The sequence below is a fragment of the Centropristis striata genome, chromosome 10 (assembly GCF_030273125.1).
Source record: "Centropristis striata isolate RG_2023a ecotype Rhode Island chromosome 10, C.striata_1.0, whole genome shotgun sequence".
NCBI lineage: Eukaryota > Metazoa > Chordata > Actinopteri > Perciformes > Serranidae > Centropristis > Centropristis striata.
The window spans coordinates 25,597,583-25,620,012 of record NC_081526.1 but is presented as its reverse complement, the minus strand read 5'-3'; the positions used below and the strand labels follow the sequence as shown (position 1 = coordinate 25,620,012).

The following is a 22,430-nucleotide window of genomic DNA, read 5'->3' as shown; positions in this document are numbered from 1 at the left end:
GCTTCGTAACTGTAAAGCTAGTGTGTAAAAATATGATTGTTATGATTGTTTTTACCACTGATTACAGCGCTGGGGTATCCAAACCACTGAATCAGCCACATAACGTTAGCTACAGAACCTGTATGGGTGTTGACTTCTAATGGCAAGTCAGCAAGTTAGCATGGCAACATTATAGCTAATATTAGTTGCAGATATTTCATTAAAAGGATGGGACATAATGTGAATATGCATGACTTTAGGTTAACTGAATAAAACTAATAAACCAAAATATGATTTTATGGTTGCGTTTTTAAATATTCTGGGGTGAATTTAGGTTCTCTTAAATGATACAGTGTACATTTCTGGAGCTTTTATTTTGAAAGGTAAGAACAGAAAGAGTGATGCTTTAATGTGCAGTTGAAAATGTGGAAGACAATAAAAGATTTTGCCATTTTGGTTCAGATTACGGAACCTCTCTCTGTCTTTTATACGCCTATATAAAATACATATTAGAGTAATTCTCCAGTCATTCAAACACCTCATTACATTTTATTTGGTTTGCTGTTTTTTACACTGCTGTTTGTCACGACCCCACCATGCTTCTCTATAATCAACCTTCTGCCATTACAGTTGCTTTGCTGTGCTTAATTCCAATTTGTGCTGGGTCCCCTGAGGACAGAAAGATTGAGGGGTCAGGATGTGGCATAATTAATCAGCCACTGACAGGCAAGGAAATTGATAGAGAATGTGACTGCCCATTTAAGTATTTTGTTTTTTTAGCCTTTTCAAACTTCTCTGGATGCTAAGAATGTCTGTGTTGCCTCGATGAAAACCTGATCTCTGGCAACTTCAGGCCAACAGAAGCCCAATTTAAGACTTTTTAATGCCAACCGTCCTATTAAATCAAAAGTCATAATGTGAAGTGATTACTTAAATCATGGCCCGATACATTTAAGGAGAAAAGAATCTGCTTTTCTTGCTGTTTCAGCTGTTGAAACAGGTCAGGGAGAGTTCATTTAATCAATAACTCTGGCACAATTAGGCTGCAAGCCTGACCCATTTCCCTGCCTCCTAATGTGTGTGTGTGTGTATTTGCGTTGTGTATCCATGTGTGTGCATGCTCATGCAAGATTACAAGTGATGAGAAGAGGACAGAGCAGTGAGTGGATTAACCAACGATGACTACACCGCCAGGGCCTAATTCTCTGACGACAGCAGAGCTATCAAAAGCACAGCTTAGCTACAAACAAACAAAGTGTTGTTTCCTGCAGGGCTTTGCAGTCAGGCTGGCCAATAGAGACGGCCCGCCAACGTGATGTCACTTTCACTATGTGGTCCTTCTCTGAGTATTTCTGCCCTTATATTTAGGATGCTTGAATCCTGGCCTGGTTTGGTACAGATGATCCACAGAATATCTGCTAATAAATGCTGTTCACATGTACATCCTTGCAAACTGTTGGCATAGTCACTAAGAGCATGCTTACTGGGTATGATATTTACAATAGTCTACATCTGAACAGTTTGGTTACGTCTTTATGAGCTGACCATAATAGTTAAAACTATTTTTTTTAAATCTTGAAATGGTGACCACAAACAAAAAAAAGTCTGTTGAACTGATTCCCCAAGCAGCTAAATAGTGGAAAGTTTGCCAACAAGAAATACCAAAGTCTGATACAACCTGTCTATCAACACACTTTTTAACTGTATACAGAAAAAGTATCCACAACCCACACCGCCACCTTCTGGTGACAAATCAGACTTTAATTCAAGAGTTCAGACCTTGTTCTTAATTCATTTAAATAAAAAATAATTTGGGGAAACATCTTAAGCATTTCCCTAAGCCCAAGCTAACATCCTCAACTGTCTTGTTTGTCAACAAATCAAACATATTCCATTTTCTCTCACAGAGGAGGAACGAAAAAAAAAAATTCAGATTTAAGAAGCTGGAATCAGAGAATTGTTGTTGTTGGGGTTTTTTTGGAAATAAATTACTAAAACCGATTAATTGATTATCAAAAAAGTTGGAGATTAATTTAAAAGTTGACAACAAACCAGTGAATCTTTGTAGCTCTAATCAGAAAAAGCGACCAATCCGGTTAGATTCTGCGCTGACTGATGTGAACCAAACAATGCAGGCACAATTCAAGTAAAATGAAGCCAGTTGCTTCAGCATGCTTCGTTGACATTAGAGTAAAAACAAAGAATTATATATTTTTTAAAAGTCTTACCTGTTTTAGCAAAAAAAGGTAGGCCACAGGGAAACATGAAAGAGAAAAGAGAAGAAAAAACAGATTAATGAAAATAAACCAAGGGGATAAAACTGTTCTACTTTGAGTATCAATATAAAAAACTGATGGAAATAACCCTACAATGTACTTAGCAGCACCATTTGTAATTAATAAAGTAATTTCCTTTTAAATAATTTGGTTAAACAAACTGTTTAAGTTCCCAGTACACCAAATCTTCACATATAAGAATTGATTACAATTCATGCGTAACACACTTGTTAGTTATACAAAAGTATGTAGCTTTTAAATGAACTGAAGTTGTTTTTGACATTAAAAAAGTCACATTGTCATCCCTGCAAATAGAGAAACATCCAATTGTACTTTCTGCTTGATTATTTGCTGAACATTTGCTTTGACAGTTGTTTTACTCCTGTTACAACAAAAATTACCCCATTTAGATAGACTTATGGAAACTACATAACTAATGCACATTAAAAAAACTGCTGACACAATCACAGACCAACACTATGAGGCAACATGCTCCATCATTACACTATATTTATATCAAGTATTGATACAAGTAAAAAGGCAAACAGCGACATGGCTTCATGTGACTCTTTGGAAAGCTTTATATTCACACAGAGCTGTACTGAGCCTTCAGAGATAACGCTGGTATACAATGCCACCTGCTGGCAAATACTAGAGCTTACTACTTACCAATTACATGTCAACAAAAGACCGAAATAGACCTGTTAAGTGCTCACTTTCTGCCACCAATTAATCTCCATACCCCATGTGTTTTTCTTTGTTGTGCCTTTCTGATCACTGTGAATGACATGTTTCATTCAGACTCATGAGCCAGTGGAGATTGCTCGTCTTTGAACACAAAGCCTCATAAAGTCTGCAAGCTTTCTTCTGACTTGTATTAGTCAAAAGCAGTTTGATTTTTTTTTTTTTGGCGTCTGAAACAGATTTACTTTATATGTCCGTGAACTTTGGGATGATGTAGTGCTGACGTGATTCACCAATGTAATTTTATGTCTTAGCACAAAAGTTTATTACCCCTTTAGCTTGTCACACCAATATTCTCCTTAAATGCATGCAAGAGAAACTGGGAAATTGTAACATGTATAATTATATGATGACTGCTCACAAAAGTGCTCATCACTTAATTGGGACCTAACAGGACTATGACCACAGTATTTCTGTTTTATTTGTAAATGGAGAAAACTGTGCATTTTTAAATAATGATTACTTATTTGCAGAAGAAACTTGAAACAAAGCCATGAATGTATCTAAACTTTAAACAAAGCCATTTACTTGGTTTCCAGTCTGCAACGTATACTTCCTCTACTTTGTTTACAGATCACAGCCATGCATTACCTTATAGCTCCAACTTCTGACAAAACTATGCTGTAGCCCAGTTTAATTGCTCCAAACCAGTTGATAGAAATGGGCCTTGATTCATATTTTTTGAGACATTTCAAAAGGGTTTAGTAAGCCTCAGAAGGGATGCTACTTCATCAATTCTCCCTATCGGTTTGCCTTGAGATATGTTTTGTGATTACTTTTATTCTCATCAATTTGCTTGCTGTAATGGATAGCAAAACTGCTAAGGATTTCCTTTCTAGAGCTAGACAGACATATGGGTTGACAGATATTATCGGCCAATATTGGACTATCAGTATAGGTGTATATGCTGTCCAATATGTGCCGTTATGAAAACTTTTTTTACACTATATATTTTGCAGAAAATGTTCCTTAGCGTGAGTGAGAATTGGTCTTAGCTCTTATTTTTGTTTTCTTTTTTTGGCTGACAATGTAATACATTGTCTGTATAATGAATGATAATGTATCACAATGTTAAATACTATTTAATAAAGTTTTGTGTTTGAGAAAGCAGCTTGATGGGTACATTTGCAGAGTGGTGAAAAATCGCTGAACAATCCACATAAAAAAGGTCTGTTTTCATTCCAACTCAAAAAATTACTATATACCACCATATCGGTTGTCTATGAACTTTCCCCCTCGAAAATCAGTATCGACATCTGTCTCAAAAATCCCATATTGGTCTGGCTCTATTGCTTTTAGCCTTAAATACCTAACCAAATGGTTCACAGCAATTCACACTGCCATCTGTGACTTACAATAGTCACTAACAATTCTTACGGCTGTTTTTTGACCTCAATAACTCTCACATGACTGATCCTCAGGACTCAGAAGTTGAAGCACCTGAAGGCTCCAGCACATGAAACCTTTTCAAACCAATTCGCTTTAAACTACAGAACCACATATTGAAAATGCGATTTTAATGATGACAGTGACAGAATAACTACAATGCAAGCCCCAAAAATCTATAAATTAATTATAATGGCTTCGTAAAAAATAATTAAAAATGCATTAAAGACATGCAAAACACATAAAACACATTATGATGGGGTGGGAAACATTTCCAATATGATTAAAAGTTAAATGGCAGGGAGACTCAGCAAGTACAATAATTCCATGTCCAAGTAGGTTAAAAAGCTTCACTTTCCCTCTCAGCATCTAACAGTGCTACTTCAGAACTCTCCCACAATCATTTGACAAGTCTATGTTAAGACATATGGAGTTACCAAATATGGTGAGTTTAAGCCTAGAAACAGTATTCACATGACCCACATACATGCATGTGATGAGCCTAGTGTGTGTGTATGCAGGTCACAGATTGCCAGCCAGCAGGGGGTAGTACAGCATTATTTACAGGGCTGAAAAGGTTCACAGGCAGACTATACATGGCACTAATGCTGCAGTGACTGTGGCAACAGCGACCAAAGGAAACATGTGAGGCATGATATGTTGACAATAAAAACAGTGTGTGAATTTTGACTTCTGGCCACTATAAAAAGTGGAAAAAAGCATTGAATGTACAGTCTGCTTTAAAACAGTATCACATTAAATATTCAAAAGATATATATATATAAAAAAAAACATAAACTCAAACACACACAAATAGGAGCAAGTATATCTGTGTGGATATATGGGAAATTAAGTAGAAAGACATGATGATGAGCCAAGAGTCTCTGTGCTTTAGTCATGCTATTAAGAGAAGCAGCTGGCTAGACTATTGAGAAAAAAAGATTTAAAAAAAGAAAAAGAAAACCCTTCACCCCCTCCCTCCAGCAGCCTTCCTCATTCACCCACAGAGCATAGAGAAGGGGATTAGCTCACACAAAACGAGTGAATGAATATCAACCCCTATGGGAAAAGACACTCAGCAGATAGAGCTCTCACGTCACTACAGCCGAGCAGAAAGGCTGAAACTAGCAGACTCAATAACCTGAGCAAACCACTTAAATCAACAGTAACCCTTGTGACACTACATGATGATAATCAGACCGGTTCTAATATTTCAGCAGGGAGTGTTTTTGAACCGAGACAGGCTAGCTGTTTCCCTCTGCACACAGTGTTTCTCCATGCCCCAGCATTGTACAGGGATACCATGTGAAATGATGTGACCAACTATTCCTTCAAATGTCAAAAGGTTTTGGAAATAATTGCAGTTGAATTTGAGTTTTACAACATTGTCTGCTGGTATCTGTCATTCTGAACTCCGCTGTACCAGATCAATGATCAATTAGAGTAATGTAGTAGTGTAGTGAGTTGATTTTGGGGCTAAAGCATTAGCCAATTAAGTGATCAGTGAATTAACAGAAAATTAATCAGAAACTATTGTTTGTCCATTAGATAAAAGACAACAACATTTAAAGAAAAACTCTAAAGATGCAGTGCTTCTAGCCTCTAAAAGGTGAATATTTGCTGGTTTTCATCTGGTTTCGTTGGACCGTCAGATATTGTGATGGACATTGTTTATTATTTTGTTTGCCTGGGTCCAGACCTTTGAATCCATATTCTCTACTGAATGGACCGACTTGTCTGGCATCATAACATGGAGTAACGGTTTCTTGGATGAAAAACAGAAATGAATCAATCAAATGAGAAGGGAGCCAATCAGAGCTAAAGACAGGACTAATACTGTAATCAAGCTGGTTTTGAGCCTGAACTAAGGAGGAGTAACAATAACAATGGCGGCTGCTTTAGACAAGACAGGCACTCCAAATCAAGGCTGTCATGTCTCTTGGAACGCCTTTGACATCGATTTTTTTTTTTTACTTTGCTCCTCACTCCTAGAACTACGGCAAAATCAGTATGTTGGTGTCGACCTAAAACGACTAGAGATTCAGGCAGGTACATTGGTGATTGGCTTTTGGAGACAATGTCAGACTGAAGATGGAAACAGAGTGTAATGAGTTGACAGTTCTGTCTAATATCTGGAAACTATTTTTTTTATCATTTTATAGACCAAAAACAATTTCATCAAATGAATAATGAAAATAGTCTTTTACTAGAGGTGCGAATCCCCAGAGGCTCCACGATACGATTTTATCCAGATATGATATTATTGCGATTTTAAGCATTTTGCGATACGGTGAGTATTGCGATACAATATATTGCAATTTAACTGCATTTTGTGTCCACAAAATTAGAGTCAATTAAGAATTGAAAATAAGAGAAAATTCTCTATTGATCTCACTTCAGTCTTTTTATTTCTCCACAATGAGAGTCAAACCCACAGACTGACCACCAAAGCATTCAGTCAAACCGACTAAACTGATATCTGATAACTGATAGTTTTTTTTGAACGTTTTGAATGAAACATAAAAAAAGCCTAATTTTGCAGCATTATTTTGACAACTTCCCGACACAATATCCTAACACATGGTGCCTATAGATTCCTTAGATACTTTAGTTTTATATGATACCAGTATCTCCAGTATATTTCCAAAATTGAGACCGCAACGGCCTCCGGAAATAAAAAATAAATGGCGAAAATACTGGCAGCGATTTCGCAATACTATGCTGTATTGATTGAAGTCTTACAGTAAGGAATTCTTGCCATTTCTCATGCAGTTACAACTATAACATGAATAATAACCACTTTTTACATCCAGAACTCGAATTCGGGAAACTGAAACTGCTGCACGCGGCACACTCACCTCATTATACACAAAGCTGTTATTGACCAGTCAATCAGTGTCATGAGTGCAAAATATGGAAGGGAAGACATGGAGGGAAAAAAGCAGGAAAGCCAACACCGATAGCAAAGTCATCCACTGTATTCTCTCTATTTCTCTATTTGTGTGTGTGTGTGTGTGTGTGTGTGTGTGTGATTCCTGGAGCTGACTGGACAGTGTTCTGGCCACAGGAATGCCGGCCATGATTCAGCACATTGCCTGCATGTTTAGGGGGATGACAGCGGCAGCCCACTAAAGCCTAAAAATAAAAATGAGTGGCTGAACATGAAGCCTCCATCAACACCTCTTCATAGTGTCATGCACTACACGAATGTTATGGCACACATGTCGGGGATTACTGGAGGTCTCTGTTACCACAAAATAATCACTCATCCTTCATCGTTCTTTATTTTTCTGTTCAATAAGACGGCTTCTCCAGAACACGATAACAACTCTCAAGTGTTTCTTAAGTAATACTAAGCACCTTTAATACAGCATGTTAAAACTACACAGTAGCTCAAAGAAGTGTCTCACACTAGCACCTATTATCACCATTCAAACCCCATGTTAACATGAAAGCACTAGTTAGTCCAGCGGTGGGCAATTCATTTTCCCAAAGGGCCACATAAGAAACTGTGAAGGTTGCGGAGGGCTGGATCAAAACACTGAACTAAATTCCGCTCAGTATTAATTTCATCGCTATATGAAATACAGTAAATTATCTGGTTTTGAGCTGCTACTGCTAAGAATACATGTTATGATAAGACTATGGTAATTTGGAGTAAGTCAAATATAGCAGTAAAAAAAATTTGTAAAAACTCCAATCATTACCTCACTTTTCCATTTATTTTAAACACAATATACATTCAAACCACAAAAACAATAAAGCTAAAAGCAATAAGTATTTTTGATAAGTTAACAAGGAATATACATAAATGTCCTTCAAAATAAAAGCACCGTGGTTGTATTGATTTCCAATTTACAGGTAACCTTATGCGGGCTGGACAGGGACAGATGTGGCCCCCTGACCACCCAATGCCCAGGTCTGAGTAAGTCAAAGCTTTTGGGTCATTCACTTGTCAGCTAAAAAAAACCTCTCTCTCTGTTCTAATGAGTAAAATTTATTTTGTTGTCATAAAAGATAAGCTAGTCAATATCAGGGAACTACTGTATATACAGGACACTTAAAATGATTATCAATCTTACTGCACCTGGTATCCACCCACTGGGAATGAAAAAAAAACAAAATACTCTAGTGATTTCAAAAGCTATATTGGCTTATCACAATTAATATGTTTGGATGTCAAGAGAATTGCCACTTCGATACAAAGACGTTGCCAATATCTTGATAGTACCCATTTCTCTGCAGTGACACAAGTCAACACATAGGTACTGGCGATGCAATTCCTCCAGATGGGAGGCAGCATATAATGCTACAAGGGTTCTAGTCTGCTATTAGATGCAAACTGAAGAAGACATTGTCTACTGGCATGGAAGAACCAGATGCATTGACAAGTCCACCTCAACTTGTCAAAAACAAAGACACTAAGAGTTGGGTCCTTTGCGTTTGAAGCGGAGTATTGTTTTGCTATAACATTTCTGGTATCATGACATCCCCATTAGCATAAGGCAAAAACTTGCCAATGTTCCTGTAAAGTGCACTGGACCAAATTATCTTTTTCTGTTCTAATGAACTAATAAGAAAATGAATCAGCAAGACAATCAAAAAAGCATGTCCTTTTTCTCTGCAGTGCGACAAACTGTCTTAATTATATAAGAAAGAGAGGCAATATTGGACCTCTCATAAGCCCAAAAGGACAATTTACTTTGAGTCTTATTATTGTTGTTACTTAAATCTATAGATTTTGATGCCTTACATACATCCTCAGTGGAAAGACAAATAAACAAACAATAATAATGGAAAAAGGATCAGTAATTTAACTGATTGTGCTCTTTTTCTACCGGTAAAAAAGAACCAAAATAAAAACAGCAGGAGCAGTTTTTCTCCTGACGTGTGTGTGTGTGTGTGTGTGTGTGTGTGTGTGTGTGTCAATTTTCCTATAGATGAAAGGCAGGCTAAAAACACAATCCATTATCATCCATTACGAGCCATTAGTTTTCCCACCACACTCTTAAGTGAAACAATCCTGTTTATTGATGGAAAAATAAACCATCTGAAAGAAGGGGCCGATGAGACAAATGAAATCAATGATGCTACCGTACAAAGCATACAAATTAGACAAGTCAAAGACATGGGGTGATATATAGAGAGATGTGCACATCTGTTTCATCAGCACACAGTAAACTGATCAAAATCTACTTGTTTAGTTCCATTCTGCCATTCATATTTCCACTGTTTGGCTACATAGTAAATCATCAGTAGCGTATGTGTGAGACCTCCCTCCCTCACTCTCTCGCTCATACACAGCATGTTGCTGCTCTGCTGTGTTCTGGTGTTCTCTGGCCTGGTCTGTGTGGTGGGAATGGGGGAGGTGTCAGCAGCATAACAAACAACAAATGCTGTTTACTTTTAGTGAAACTGTGGACAAGCCACAGCTCCACATTAAAGGCAATGGTCAAACACCTGTACAATCCTGGAACCTGTGTGTATATTAAGTATGTGGCTCATTTCTAGTTCAACTCTGAAAAATGATCTTGGATATATGGAAAAAAACATCAATATTTGTATGAATTGATGACATGGCTTTCCAAAATAATTGCTCTATCAGAAGAATAATTTGGATTTAGCAGCCTTTACTAAAACCTATTTTTTTTCTGTTTTTGGACTGACTAGTACAAACTAGATTCCACTTTTTCACATCCAATACTAATTCTGCAACATTGAGTATCTGCTGGTACTGATACCGATAAAACTCTTCTTCTCCCCTCCTTCAGACAACTGAGCTGTTAATAATAGCTTTGTATGGATGAACTATGCTTAATCTAGTCATCTAAAAAAACATCATGCTCAAACTATAAAAATAAAAATAAAAATATTCTAATCCCCCAAAGGAAGAAATACATGTGACTCAGTTATGCAATACTGCTGCTTGGTTTTATTTAAAGTTTTTCACACAGAAGCTCATCTTTGTTATTCATGACACATCTCAGCATTTGGTTTAGTCAGCCATTAAAGTGAACATTTGAATTGCAAAGATTGTATCAAATCATACTTTGTTATCCAATGTCAGATCCAGTGATGGTGGCCCGTATCAAAATAACAGCAATACTTCATATTGGATCGTGCATCCTTTGAGGGCAGTTGTCAATGATCAGTACATTTAGCGCAAATCACAGATTCACATGATAAAATTGACCAACTGAAGTTAACATTAGTTTATCAGTAGGGTTGTGAGGATGGACTTTCTAAATTCACCGCGGTGAAAAAGCAACATTGCCCTACAGTTTTGCAGCCACCCTCAAATACCTTGTATTTTGCCATTCATTTCAAGAAAAACTATCCATGATACATCACGTTACCTATGCAACTGAAGAGGATAAAAAGTAGCCGAGTTAGGGATCAGCACAGGATAGTGCTGCTGTTAAGCTCATACAGCTGTGGGTACAGCCATTGGTGGCCAATTATTGCTCAGCCAATTAATGGGGCCAATCAATGCTACTTTGAGATAATTAAGTTAGTAATACATTGGTGTATTTTTTGTGCCTGTGGATATTTATTTGGTTGGTTCACTTTTTAATTTAACATAAGTGCACTGCAGAACTAGTGTAAATCTACTTAAGCAAACCGTAAACAACAGTGTAAAACAAAGGTAAATTGAAGTACATTCAAGTTGTTAAATTCATTAAATGTTTGCATTTGATCATATGTAAGGAAAGGAAAAAGATATATGCATAACATATCCGCCATTGGCTGCCCTGCTCTCTAAATATCAGCATTAGCCATTGAAAAAGCCACATAAGTCGACCACTAACAAAGACTAAGATTAAAGAAAAGACCAGAAAAAAGAGAAACAAACCAAGATGCGGCCAATCTTTTAAGACCCACTTCAGAATGTCAGACAAGAACATCTGGACATCAGGTTTGTTTAAGTCTATTGTACAATCGTCCCCAAGCCAACGCTCGTACAAAACCATGTACAGATCAGGCACTAATGAAGGAAATAGTGGAGTGGCACAATGGCAGGATTTATCAGAGCTGGAACACTGATGAACAACTCTGTTCAGTCTGGTTCCATCTGGTCCAGTCCGCTGAGTCCTCAGTAGTCTCAGCAGGCTTCAGCAGACCTGACTAAGTTGGTTTGGGTCAGGTGGGGTCATTTCCTCTGTGTGTTGTGAATTTTGGGGATCTCGTTGATCTCTGCACAATGAGCACCAGGCCCAGCACACACTGGCTCCCTGCACTGCCAGGGGGAAGATTACATTCTAAACAGCCAGCAGCAGAGATAGCCATCATACTGCCAGCCAGAGCCACATTCCCCTGAGCCTTCACACATTCAAACACAGACACACACACACACACTCACAGTTAGGTGGTGGTCAGGCCAACAATAGTCCTACATTGCATCCTCATTCATTTCCATGAGATCATTGGGTTGGAACTGCAGGGTTTCAGCAAAAAGATGCAGGCTAGCTTGGCAAAAAAAGTTGTACCTGGCCCAACTTTTGCAACAATGCATCGGCACATTAAAGGTACACCACCCCATCAATACAATCTGTTGTGGGGGTTTTTGAAGAAAAGGCTGTTTTCAGTCAGAACTACCACATACGCTTCTGTACAATATATAGATCAAAGTCAACAGCCAATGTTAAGTGATGATATTGTAAAAGAATGCTTAAGTAAAAAATGATCTGAAACAGCATCTGATTATCTGAGGAAATCAGTCTCCAAATGTGTCACTTTGTATTCCAAGGAAGCCTTGGATATAATGTAATATCTTGTTATTACTAACATATGCTGCATTTCCACTGTATAGTATTGCTCTGACAGACTTGACTCACTTTTGGTACCAGGTTCTTTTCTCAGAATAATGACATTAAACACCTTTTGTCACACATTTCTATTCTATTGTTTTACAATGAATGAGCCTATAAACTCCACAGCCTCTACACACACAGACACACAGACAGACACACACATACAGGCCACCCACCCATCTTGAACATATTCCATTAATGACTTGTCAGTGCAGATAGATCAAATTCACAATTGACACCCTCCCTCCTTCAAACACACCCACACACCCAGACAATTATGCATACACTGACACTCTAAAGAGACCCTGGCAGTTTTACAGCCTGCCTTAGGAGTTGATTTATGAAGGCAGGGTCATCTATACCACATATTAAAACGTGAAAATATGTTGACCGAGCCACACAGCACACAGACCCCCCAGCCAGAACACACTTGTAAATAGATTCCTAACAGACAGAACAGATCATCTTTTATGAGCGGGACTGGCTCCTCTGCAATTAGTACACAAAGGAAACAGGTCCCAGGCTTTAGAAATGCTTCCATTAAAGCTATTTTAAAAGCTGCACTCATTTATACTTTACTGCCTCTTTGTACCAAATGACATCATTTTAAGGAGGAAAGTGAAAGTCACTCCCTTGTCACAAATATAATACTATAATACAACAATAATTAAATAACACTGGACATAATTTTAGTTCGTGGAAACATATTGTGATTATATAAACATATAGTGTTATTCTACAAAATGCTGTTGTCCAAATTAATTGACAATGAAAAAACAAACAACATTTCTGGTCCAGCACTCCGATTTCATTAAGTTAAAAGCTGAGTGATAAGACATATTAAGCTTTCTCAACAGACAGAGACAGCCTGGCCATGTGTATCTGCAGGGAATGCTTTCAACATCCCAGAATCCCTGAACTATCCACTGTGCAGTACACACATAGTGTAGTTCCCCCCTGTACCAACAGGAAGTTTAAGTGAACATCACAGGCAGCATTAAAATAAAACCAATTGAGTTGTATCTAACACAACTTCAATAAAACTCAAATTGCATGCTTCACAATATCCAGGTCGCCAATTACATTGTGAGAAATGTGTGCAAGGACTTAACCTAAAACCAATAAATCATTGTACTCCAATTCAAATAGATCAGTAGATCGACGCATACACTGTCATGAATCAGATGCTGATGCTGGAGTGCTTCTGCACAAGCCGGTCTATATACAATAAAACAAACAAAACTCCAGTTCACCCAGCATTGCAAATAGTTATGTGTAAGAAAACTTACTGAAAAACAGCTTGACCTCAACAATGGTTAGACTAAGCAGCTCATAGGCTGCTGAAAAGCTCTGTGGGTGCTTAGCATGATCTTATTCATGTTGAGCACAAGTTTTACTAAAAAATATCAAATGCTATTAATCACTGAATTTGAATGTACATAAAACCCTTTAGAGCAGTTTGTTAAATGGATGTTCCAATTGAACTCATCTTGATAAGATGAATTGTGACATGCTTCTCCAAGTTTACACTACTGTTAAATAGCACAGCTTTAGCCCTGATTTTCACCTCTTCACCAGTTTTTGGACCTCTCCGACATGGCATTGGCTCTGCACTTATACGTGTGCTATGTATGGACTGTTCAAGGACAAGAGCTGAGAGGCTCGCCAATGTATCCTGAAACTCATTCCAGATATCTAGCAGGCTGAATATCTGGACTTGTCAGCTGTACCGCCTTGACAGACTCTACAATAACAATGCAAGACAATGGTTGAGGGGAAACCTGGGGGAGGTCGCCTGTGACAATATGAACTTTGCTGTGTGTGCTGCCTTTGCTAAATGCACCAAAGTAGTTGTGTAGTGGAAACAGGCTAGGAAAAAAAGTTAGAGTAAGTGTAAAACAGACTATTTTGCAAGCAAGATTGACAACAAGGAAAGTTCTGTGGATTGTTTTCACGAAAAAATCCTGTCTCATATTGTATTACGTCAAAGCTTCAATTTTTTGATGAAGAAAATAATGATTTTTATGTATGCGTTTATTGTATTGTCTGCACTGGCTGTCTTGTCATGATGTGTTGTTTTTAAGCATTATTACAGGGAGCCACGATGGAAATAAGCCTCCCGGCTTTATTGTGTTTTTATCCTTGGTAACTTTTTTAACGTATGTAATGAACGCAGTGCAGTGTTCCATGTTTTTTATTCATCTAATGAATCAAATCAAAGTCATTTTCTAGGTCACTGAAAAGTGATCTCCTGGTAAAATATGTTATAGTGTGTGACCCTATCAGCAGCACACCATATACGAAAACTATAAGGATAAGGCATAAGGAAACAGACATCATGCACCGTCACCTTCATGATCCGCATGACAGCAGGTAAACTATAGAGAAATTAACGTGAGCATAATTCACCAAGACAATCTTCTCATTTGAAACCAGAGCTTTGGTTTCACCCAATGCTACTTATCATCAAAGACAATAATCCACCTGATCCGCGTAGATTTCACATTCCTTGGAGTTAAATATCATGTGATAACAGTAGCCATCCTTCAGTATCCATCCAACTGGCCCATAAAGAGACTGAAACATAACTTGCATCATTCCATCCATTATATCTCCAGGAATAAAAACCAGTCCGGTAATGAGTTCATCTTTTGAATAATAACTCAGGTATGCAAAACATCCTAAAGGCTAATGTAATAATAACGATTTAAGAGGTTGGGAAAATGGGCTTAAGATTGTAAGAGTGACTGAAATGTGGGCCGTTTCCTGCTGCTGCTGGGTGATTAAAATTCCCCTGAAACCTCAAAATCAGTTCTTAAAACGTATTATTGGTGGGACATTCCACGGGACTTTCAGCTGGTTCATAACTTAAATCGCCAGCGAACTGTAATGACTGAAGACGGAGTGACAAAGAGAGATAGAGGAAGAGAGCGAGATAGTGAGGATAGAAAGAGAGAGAGCTCTTAGTAAAATCAATAAGCTTTTAGTGAAGGAAAAGGACTTCTCAATATCCACTATATTTTTCATATCAACAAGTAAACCATCTCTTTCCCACATGTTCCTTGGAAGATCAAGTATTTTAAGCCCTGCTAAGAGAGAATGGCTGTAAAACATAACAAAATTTAGTTTAACCTGTTTCACATTTGCAGCGCCCGACCTACCATCTTCTATCTCTAATTAAATAATCATACAAGCTCCGCCTCATTTCCTGCTTTTCACCAACAAATGTGCTGAGAGAGTGTATACAGTGAACTGTATACCCAGCAGAAATTGTGCCCTGTAAGAGAGTCAGTCAGGATTCAAGCAAGGGTTCAGGTTAGGTAAAACTGTCGAATCACTGCAGCCACTTGATAAAGACAAGAGACATCACATCCAGCTGAGCGATGCACTGTGTCCCACTGACAGAGGACACACAGACTGTGGCAGCCTGGCAACTGTCTGCTGGCCATCTAGGAAAACAATAACACTTTTCTTCCCTCACAGCTGCCACAGCAACCAGTAAAATCATCCAGCTTCAAACACACTCTGAATACTGAGTTGGTCCACAAACACATTTAACAGGAAGCAACACTACTTTTATTCCTGACTGGTGCTAAAATGTTCATCAGTTCTGCCAAAATTGGGTTACAACCAATCAAATAAATATAAACAAAAAAGTAAGGAAATGTAATCTCTTACCCATCCTCCTCTCCATCAACAGTCTTGAGACCAGCTGATGCAGCTAAGGCACTGGCAGCAGCGGCGTTGCCCTCAGCTTCTTGACCCTGGCCAGTGCTGGATCCAGATCCAGCCTCCCCTCCGGACAGTTTGGGCAGCCCCAACAAAGCCGACTGGTGCTGTAGGAGCAGCCGCTGGGCATCCTGCAGCTGAGTGGTGGTGAAGGTGGGCAGACTGGCATAGAGGGCACTGGCCTGGGCCGCATGAGCCAGGGCCTGGGCACTGCTGTGGTCCTGGGACAAGCTGACACAAGACAGTTGGCTCTGTGGAACCTGTGGGGGCATCCTACCACTATTCCCAGTATTGTGGGCTTGTGGCTGGGCCTGGGGAGCGCTCTGAGGATTAGGAGGAGGCACACTTGAAGCAGACACTTGGCTCTGGTGGACTGTTGTGGACAGCTGGGTGCCCAGGGCCGTGTTTTGGATTTGGGTTGGGAGTGACTGTGGCTTCTGCTGCTGGCAATCCAGATGGCCTGGGTGGCTCTGAGGCTGCTGGCCAAGACCTGGTACTCCAACATGAGGGGGCATACTGGAGGTGGTGGCCTGAAGGGAGGAGGGCTGCTGGGGTTGTGTGTGAAGGAGTGCCTGTGACTGCTGCGGGCCTCCCATCATCTGACATGCTCCATTAGCTGACCCGGAGGGAGCCGAGCCACCTTGGTTTGACATCGATGCAGCAGCCTGAGGGATACCTTGATGGGGATGGGAGTACTCAGGTGGCCTCACCTGACCTGCGGCTGATTGGGGAGTAGCCTGTGGTTGCTGAGGCAGGGTGGCATAGCCTATCTGCTGCTGCTGCTGAACACCCACTAGGCTCTGTGTGGAGCCTGTGGGTTGATTAGCAACTGCCTGGGCATAAGTGAGCTGCTGATGAGCCGTCGTAGGGAGTCCACCTGCACTCTGGTGGCCCGGCATAGGAGCAGGCTGATGAATGTTAGTGGGAGCCGAAGGGGCCACAGTAGTCTTCACATGTGAATGGGTAATATCCTGGGGGTGCATGTGAGGTTGGGACACTCCCATGCTTAAGCCACTGGGGAGGATTCCTTGAAAGCCCTGAGGAGGGGAGGCATAATCCTGGGTATGCTGGGGTACTGGGGGTCCCCCAGTCTCTCCACTGCACACACTCTCAGTATAATGGCTCAACGTACTCATAGTGCTACTCACAGAACTACCACTTGTGCTTTCCCTCTCTGACGCCCCAGCAAAGCTCTCAGAGACAAACTGACGCATGCTGAGAGACCCAGCATCAGATGCAGAGGAGCTTGGAGCAGAGGCGGGGGTATCCTTGTCATAGAATTCAGTGCATGTCCATCTGCCCTTCTTAAAGGGTTCAGAGCTAGAGTCCAACTTCACCACTCTGAAGCGAGAACTGGTGGTAGCCACTGCAGGGGCTGGAGCTGGGGCAGGAGCGGATGGTACAGGGGCTGTGGCCACAGCTGTGACCGCAGCTGTGACAGGGGCACTCACAGGCTGCAGCACAGCAGACCCAACTCTCCCCTGGATCCCACTGGAGAGTCCAATCCCACCAGAGGCACTGACAGCAGCAGCAGTAGTCGTAGTAGTCATAGTGATGTTGGAGTTGATGTTTTGGTGTTGCTGGATCATGCTGACATTAGTTGTGTTGATAAGGTTACCTCCAGCTGCAACAGCACCACCTCCACCTCCGCTCCCCCCACTACTGCTTATCACATTGAGAGGAAAGCCACCACTGCTACTGCTAGCACTCGTGCTGATCCCCCCTCTCACAGGCACGTTGGCAGAGCTCAACATATTCACATTACTAACAGTGCTGGTCTGGGGATTAACTATGCTAACTGTAGTTCCCGTTGCAGAGCTGTGCATTCCAGGGACAGATCCCGGGGCCACAACCCCCACAGGCTGAGCAACAATACTTGGAGGGCCAGCCTGGGAAACATTCTCTTGAGGGACCCCCACGTTAGAAGGCATTTTCTGGGTGACACAAGGTAAAGCTCCAGAAGCGAGGGCAGATGGGGTGCTCCCAGGCCCCGAGGACAGAGGGTAGGCCTGGGCATGGTTAGGATGATGAGGATGTTGATGGTGCACAGTTCCATTCACCATGGCCCCACCATGATGCTGAGCCTGGTTCAGGGCATGGGGGTGCGAAGGCTGGTTGGGGGAGACAGCTCCAGGGGTCTCTGCCTCATGGAAATTATTCAGCGTCTCCTCCGAAGAGCTTCTCTCTGCTCCCACTATGTCATTAGCTCGGGAGAGGGACACATCCAGGATTTCAGAAGAAGAGAGATCCTCTGTGTGGGACTCATCCAGGTCATCATAGCTCTCTGTGTCCTCTGCAATACTGTTGTTGGTACTCACAGATATTTGAGCTGGAGTCACGCTTGTGATCTGGAAACCACTCTTCTTTTTTATCTGAGCTCCAGTCGACTGTGTGGGCTGGGGCTGGGAATGCAGATTCAGGCTGTGGGGTGGAATATGATGAGGACCCGGGGAGGATGAACCAGCAGGAGGTTGGCACTGAATCAACAGGGAGGGTTGATAATCATCGGCTGGGACGTGGCTGTTATTGACCACAGGGTTTGCCGGTGTTGACAGCGCGGAGCCGCTCCCGCTGCCTGTGTTGCTACCCCTTCTGTGAAAGACAGCCGGGTGCGCCATCTTTCTAACAGTGCCAGAGTCTCCTGCAGGGTCCGGATGATGCATTTGGAGAGGATCCGGGGGGTGGTTGCTCTCTGACAGTATGCAATAAGGTCGCAGTTCGTTAACGGCGCCGTTTTGACTAAACTGCGATGAACAGACAACACGATCAAAAAATAAATATCTCAACCAAGTATCGGCTGTTCTCAAATATCAGGCAAACTTGTGCCAATATTTACAGCCTCTCATACACGATGCAGTGTGACAGTTAGCGAGGAAAAAGAGGCTAGTAGCTGAGTAGCTGGGAGCTAACGTCAGCTGATGCCAGTGGTAATTCACCGGCTAACTATCTGTGCTATCCGTCCGTGCGCTTCTTAGACACAAGCTAACATTTTGTGGGCTTTCTAATGAGAATCTACGTTGCAGTGGCAACTCGTACTTAAATCAGAATAGCTGCTAAGTAAGTGATATATGATGCTAGCCTGACAGAGGAGTAACGTCAGCTAGCTAGCTGCCAGTCTCCATCACCGGCTAGCTAAACACAGACTATAGCGAGTCCTTTTAGCTGCTGAATCTGCTCAAAGGAAAGAAAATGTAAACAAGCAACCTTTAATCCGGTGCACAGCGATGTAAAACCGAATAGGATCACTTAATAGCGGCGTACGAAGGTTTAATCCATTCCAGTGAGTCGTGGTTTAGGTGTTGGTTTTGCTGTATCACTGGTCCTCCCCAGCGGTAGTTGTTCACTATGTAGCTCCTGCTCCGCTGTGTGGCTCTGTGACGGGACTGAGGGGAGGGAGGCTGCTCCGGAATATGGCGACCGCGCATGGTCTCTGCTGCCAGACATAAAGCAGTCTGGGAGAGGCGGGACGAACCCAACATCAACATCGACGGAAAGAGCCGGAAAGAGCCGAGGAGAGGGCGCTCCCTCAATAACCAGTTTGGGGACATCTCGATTAGTAATAGTTGTTTCCTCAATAACCAGTTTGGGGACATCACAATAGGGATAATGTTTTGTATATGTAACTTAGGGAGTAGAATAAATAGATAGATAGATAGATAGATAGATAGATAGATAGATAGATAGATAGATAGATAGATAGATAGATAGATAGATAGATAGATAGATAGATAGATAGATAGATAGATAGATAGATAGATAGATAGATAGATAGATAGATAGATTTTTGTTATTATCAAGAAAACCATGGAAAACGGCTAGATATCAACTCTTAAATTAAACTATTATGAGCTTTTTTTGTTGTTATCATTATATTTGTCAAAAAAATTTACCTTTAGTTGTTGTGTATTAAAGTAAACAAGAAACTGAAGAAAAAGGGTGGTCTAATATTTTTTTTCCATGACTGTAGATAAAAAATAGAGAAAATAGAAAGTAAGCCTTCTGAGTACATTTGCAAAGTCATATTGATGCAAAATCAATGTACATTATAATCCAGCAAAATTTGGTCTATATTCATTCCAGCTCAAAAATCATTATACCAAGCACAATATTGGTAATTTATGATTTTTGGCTAAATTTGGAATCGGTCTCAAACATCACATAGGGCACTTAAAGGCAGCTTCATGCATTTGGTTCTGAAAATGCAAAGCAGTACAATAATGACCCAAAAAAAGTCCTAATTATCCTATCAATGAAATCCTGGCCTCCTGAGCATTTGTTGTGGATCGAGCAAAACATCAACATCACAACAGTGTTTCTGAAACAAAGGTGGACAGAGAGTTGCTAGATCTCTCTGCAGACACAGGTGGTAACTACACTGAAGGATTATTCTACACACAGGTACTGTTTGGGGCCTCTCTCTCTCTCTCTCTCTCTCTCTCTCTCTCTCTCTCTCTCTCTCTCTCTCTCTCTCTCGTGTGTGTGTGTGTGTGTGTGTGTGTGTGTAAAAGTAAATGTACTCATATTTTGGTCTGTAGTGTTACCATGCAAGGTCAATGACCTCTGGTGTTCAAGCATCTCCATTTTCTGTGCACTGGTCTTTTCTGTTCACGCCTGGATATAAATATCTTTTTATAATTGTAATCCTGTATAATTTATGTTTTTCTTCTCTCACTGAATAATCCAAAACAAAATCAACAAAATATTACAATAATATTGTGTATGTCTATGTAAATTGGAAAAAATATTCTAAATTATGTTTGAAAACTACATTAAGTAGTAATAAGGAGGCACATTCTAACACTCTGCAGGTTCATCAGAGATAAGACATACCCAAGTATAGGTTTTAACATCCTAAATTCAAAGCTTATAACCTTATTTTGGCTTTATTTAAGTCTTTAATGCAGAATAAATTTAGAACATTTAATTAATAATTCCAAATATTTAATCATGGCTTGTTCTGACAAAGCACCATAGTACACTTAATTTATCTGTATTTATTTGGTGTTAGACCAAATATACAGATGCTTTAATGCCAGTGACTTTATTTACCTTAAACTTATGTATTGGCTTTTGCTAAAAGGATAAAAATTATAACAATCAAAAATAAAAATCCCCCATAAACCGCAGCTGCTCCTGTGACATTTGACGCCACTGAGAGAGACAGAAAAACAGCTGAAAGTGCCCCTCAAACAGAAAGCATTTTTGGCCAAACCGTAGTTCCTATCATTGAACCGACTTAACTTTCAGCATCCTGGGTTCTTCCTGAACATCTACATATGTGTTTTGTGAAGAAAAACTAAGAAATTGTTTTTAGAGCGATCAGAAGAAACTGGTATCTCTTCTTTCATCTAGAACATTTCCCTCCTTTTTAACATGGCGGTCTATGAGGCTGTGGGTGGTGTTGGTGGCGCATCTGTGCGTCCTACGCCCAAACTATAACTCTGACAGCTTTAGCACACCAATGTGAGTGAGAAGACAGATATTCCTATGTTTCTATGTATAAATTATTTCTGTAGAGTGGCATCTGTGGCCTTGAGCGCAGTTTCCAAAATTATTTTTTGACACATTTTTCTCTCCCTTTTCACTCTAGCAATGATCATCCACTCTAGTCTCTCCATAAGGTAACATTGCGGGGATTTTTTGGTGTGTTTTTGCCGAATAATTTAAAAACCGTCTGCCAAAACCCTCAGAAAAGTCATAGCACACTTGTCATGGGCAGGCTGGTCGATTTGATACCTTTTTAGTGTATGTGCAACCAAAACTCTGGGAGGAGTAGTCGATTGAAGAAAACATGTAAGAAACAGAAAAATAAATAGGAAGAAGCCCAGTGAATAGTATATAGTGTGCTCTCACAAGCACACTCAATTACTTTCTTTTTAGGGCTGCAACTAACGATTATTTTCAATATCGATTAATCTGTCGATTACTTAAACGATTAATTGATTAGTTGTTTGATCAATAAAATATTGAAAATTATCAATCAGTGTTTCCCAAACCACAAGATGACGTCCTCAAATATCTTGTTTTGTCCACAAACCAAAGAGATATTCAGTTTATTGTCACAAAGGAACAAAGAAACCAGAAATATTCACATTGAAGAAGCTGAAATCAGAGAATTTGGACTTATTGTCTTTAAAAAAACGCCCAAAACAATTATTCGATTATCAAAATAGTTGACGATTAGTTTAATAATCGATTATTGTTCGATTAATGGAATAATTGTTGCAGCTCTACTTTCTTTCAAGTATAGTTCCTACATGCTTTCAAATGTTTTTTGGCACCTTAAGAACCACGAGCGAAGCTATAGTTCTAGTTCCATTATATCTGCCAAAGCCTTGAACAGATGAGAAGCAGGGTGGTGGGGGAGTTGGGGTTGCTATGCTCCCCTGTCTCTTCTGTCTCTTCTCACTCCTCTGCCTCCATCATCAACTACTGCTCTGTCCTCCTCCGGAGCTGAGGTAGAGAGGGAGGACAGAGCAGTGGTTGATGACGGAGGCAGAGGAGT

General features: G+C 40.3%; 1 protein-coding gene across 1 annotated transcript in view; it reads right to left on the bottom strand.

The window, feature by feature from the left end:
- tsc22d1 (TSC22 domain family, member 1) overlaps positions 1–19,266 on the bottom strand; it is a 35,252-nt gene extending 15,986 nt beyond the window's left edge. Inside the window, exon 1 of the mRNA XM_059343557.1 lies at positions 15,875–19,266. Coding sequence (XP_059199540.1) covers positions 15,875–18,588 — 2,714 coding nt within the window. The 5' untranslated portion in view covers positions 18,589–19,266. The remainder of the gene's footprint in view (positions 1–15,874) is intronic.
- Positions 19,267–22,430: the final 3,164 nt, after the last annotated feature.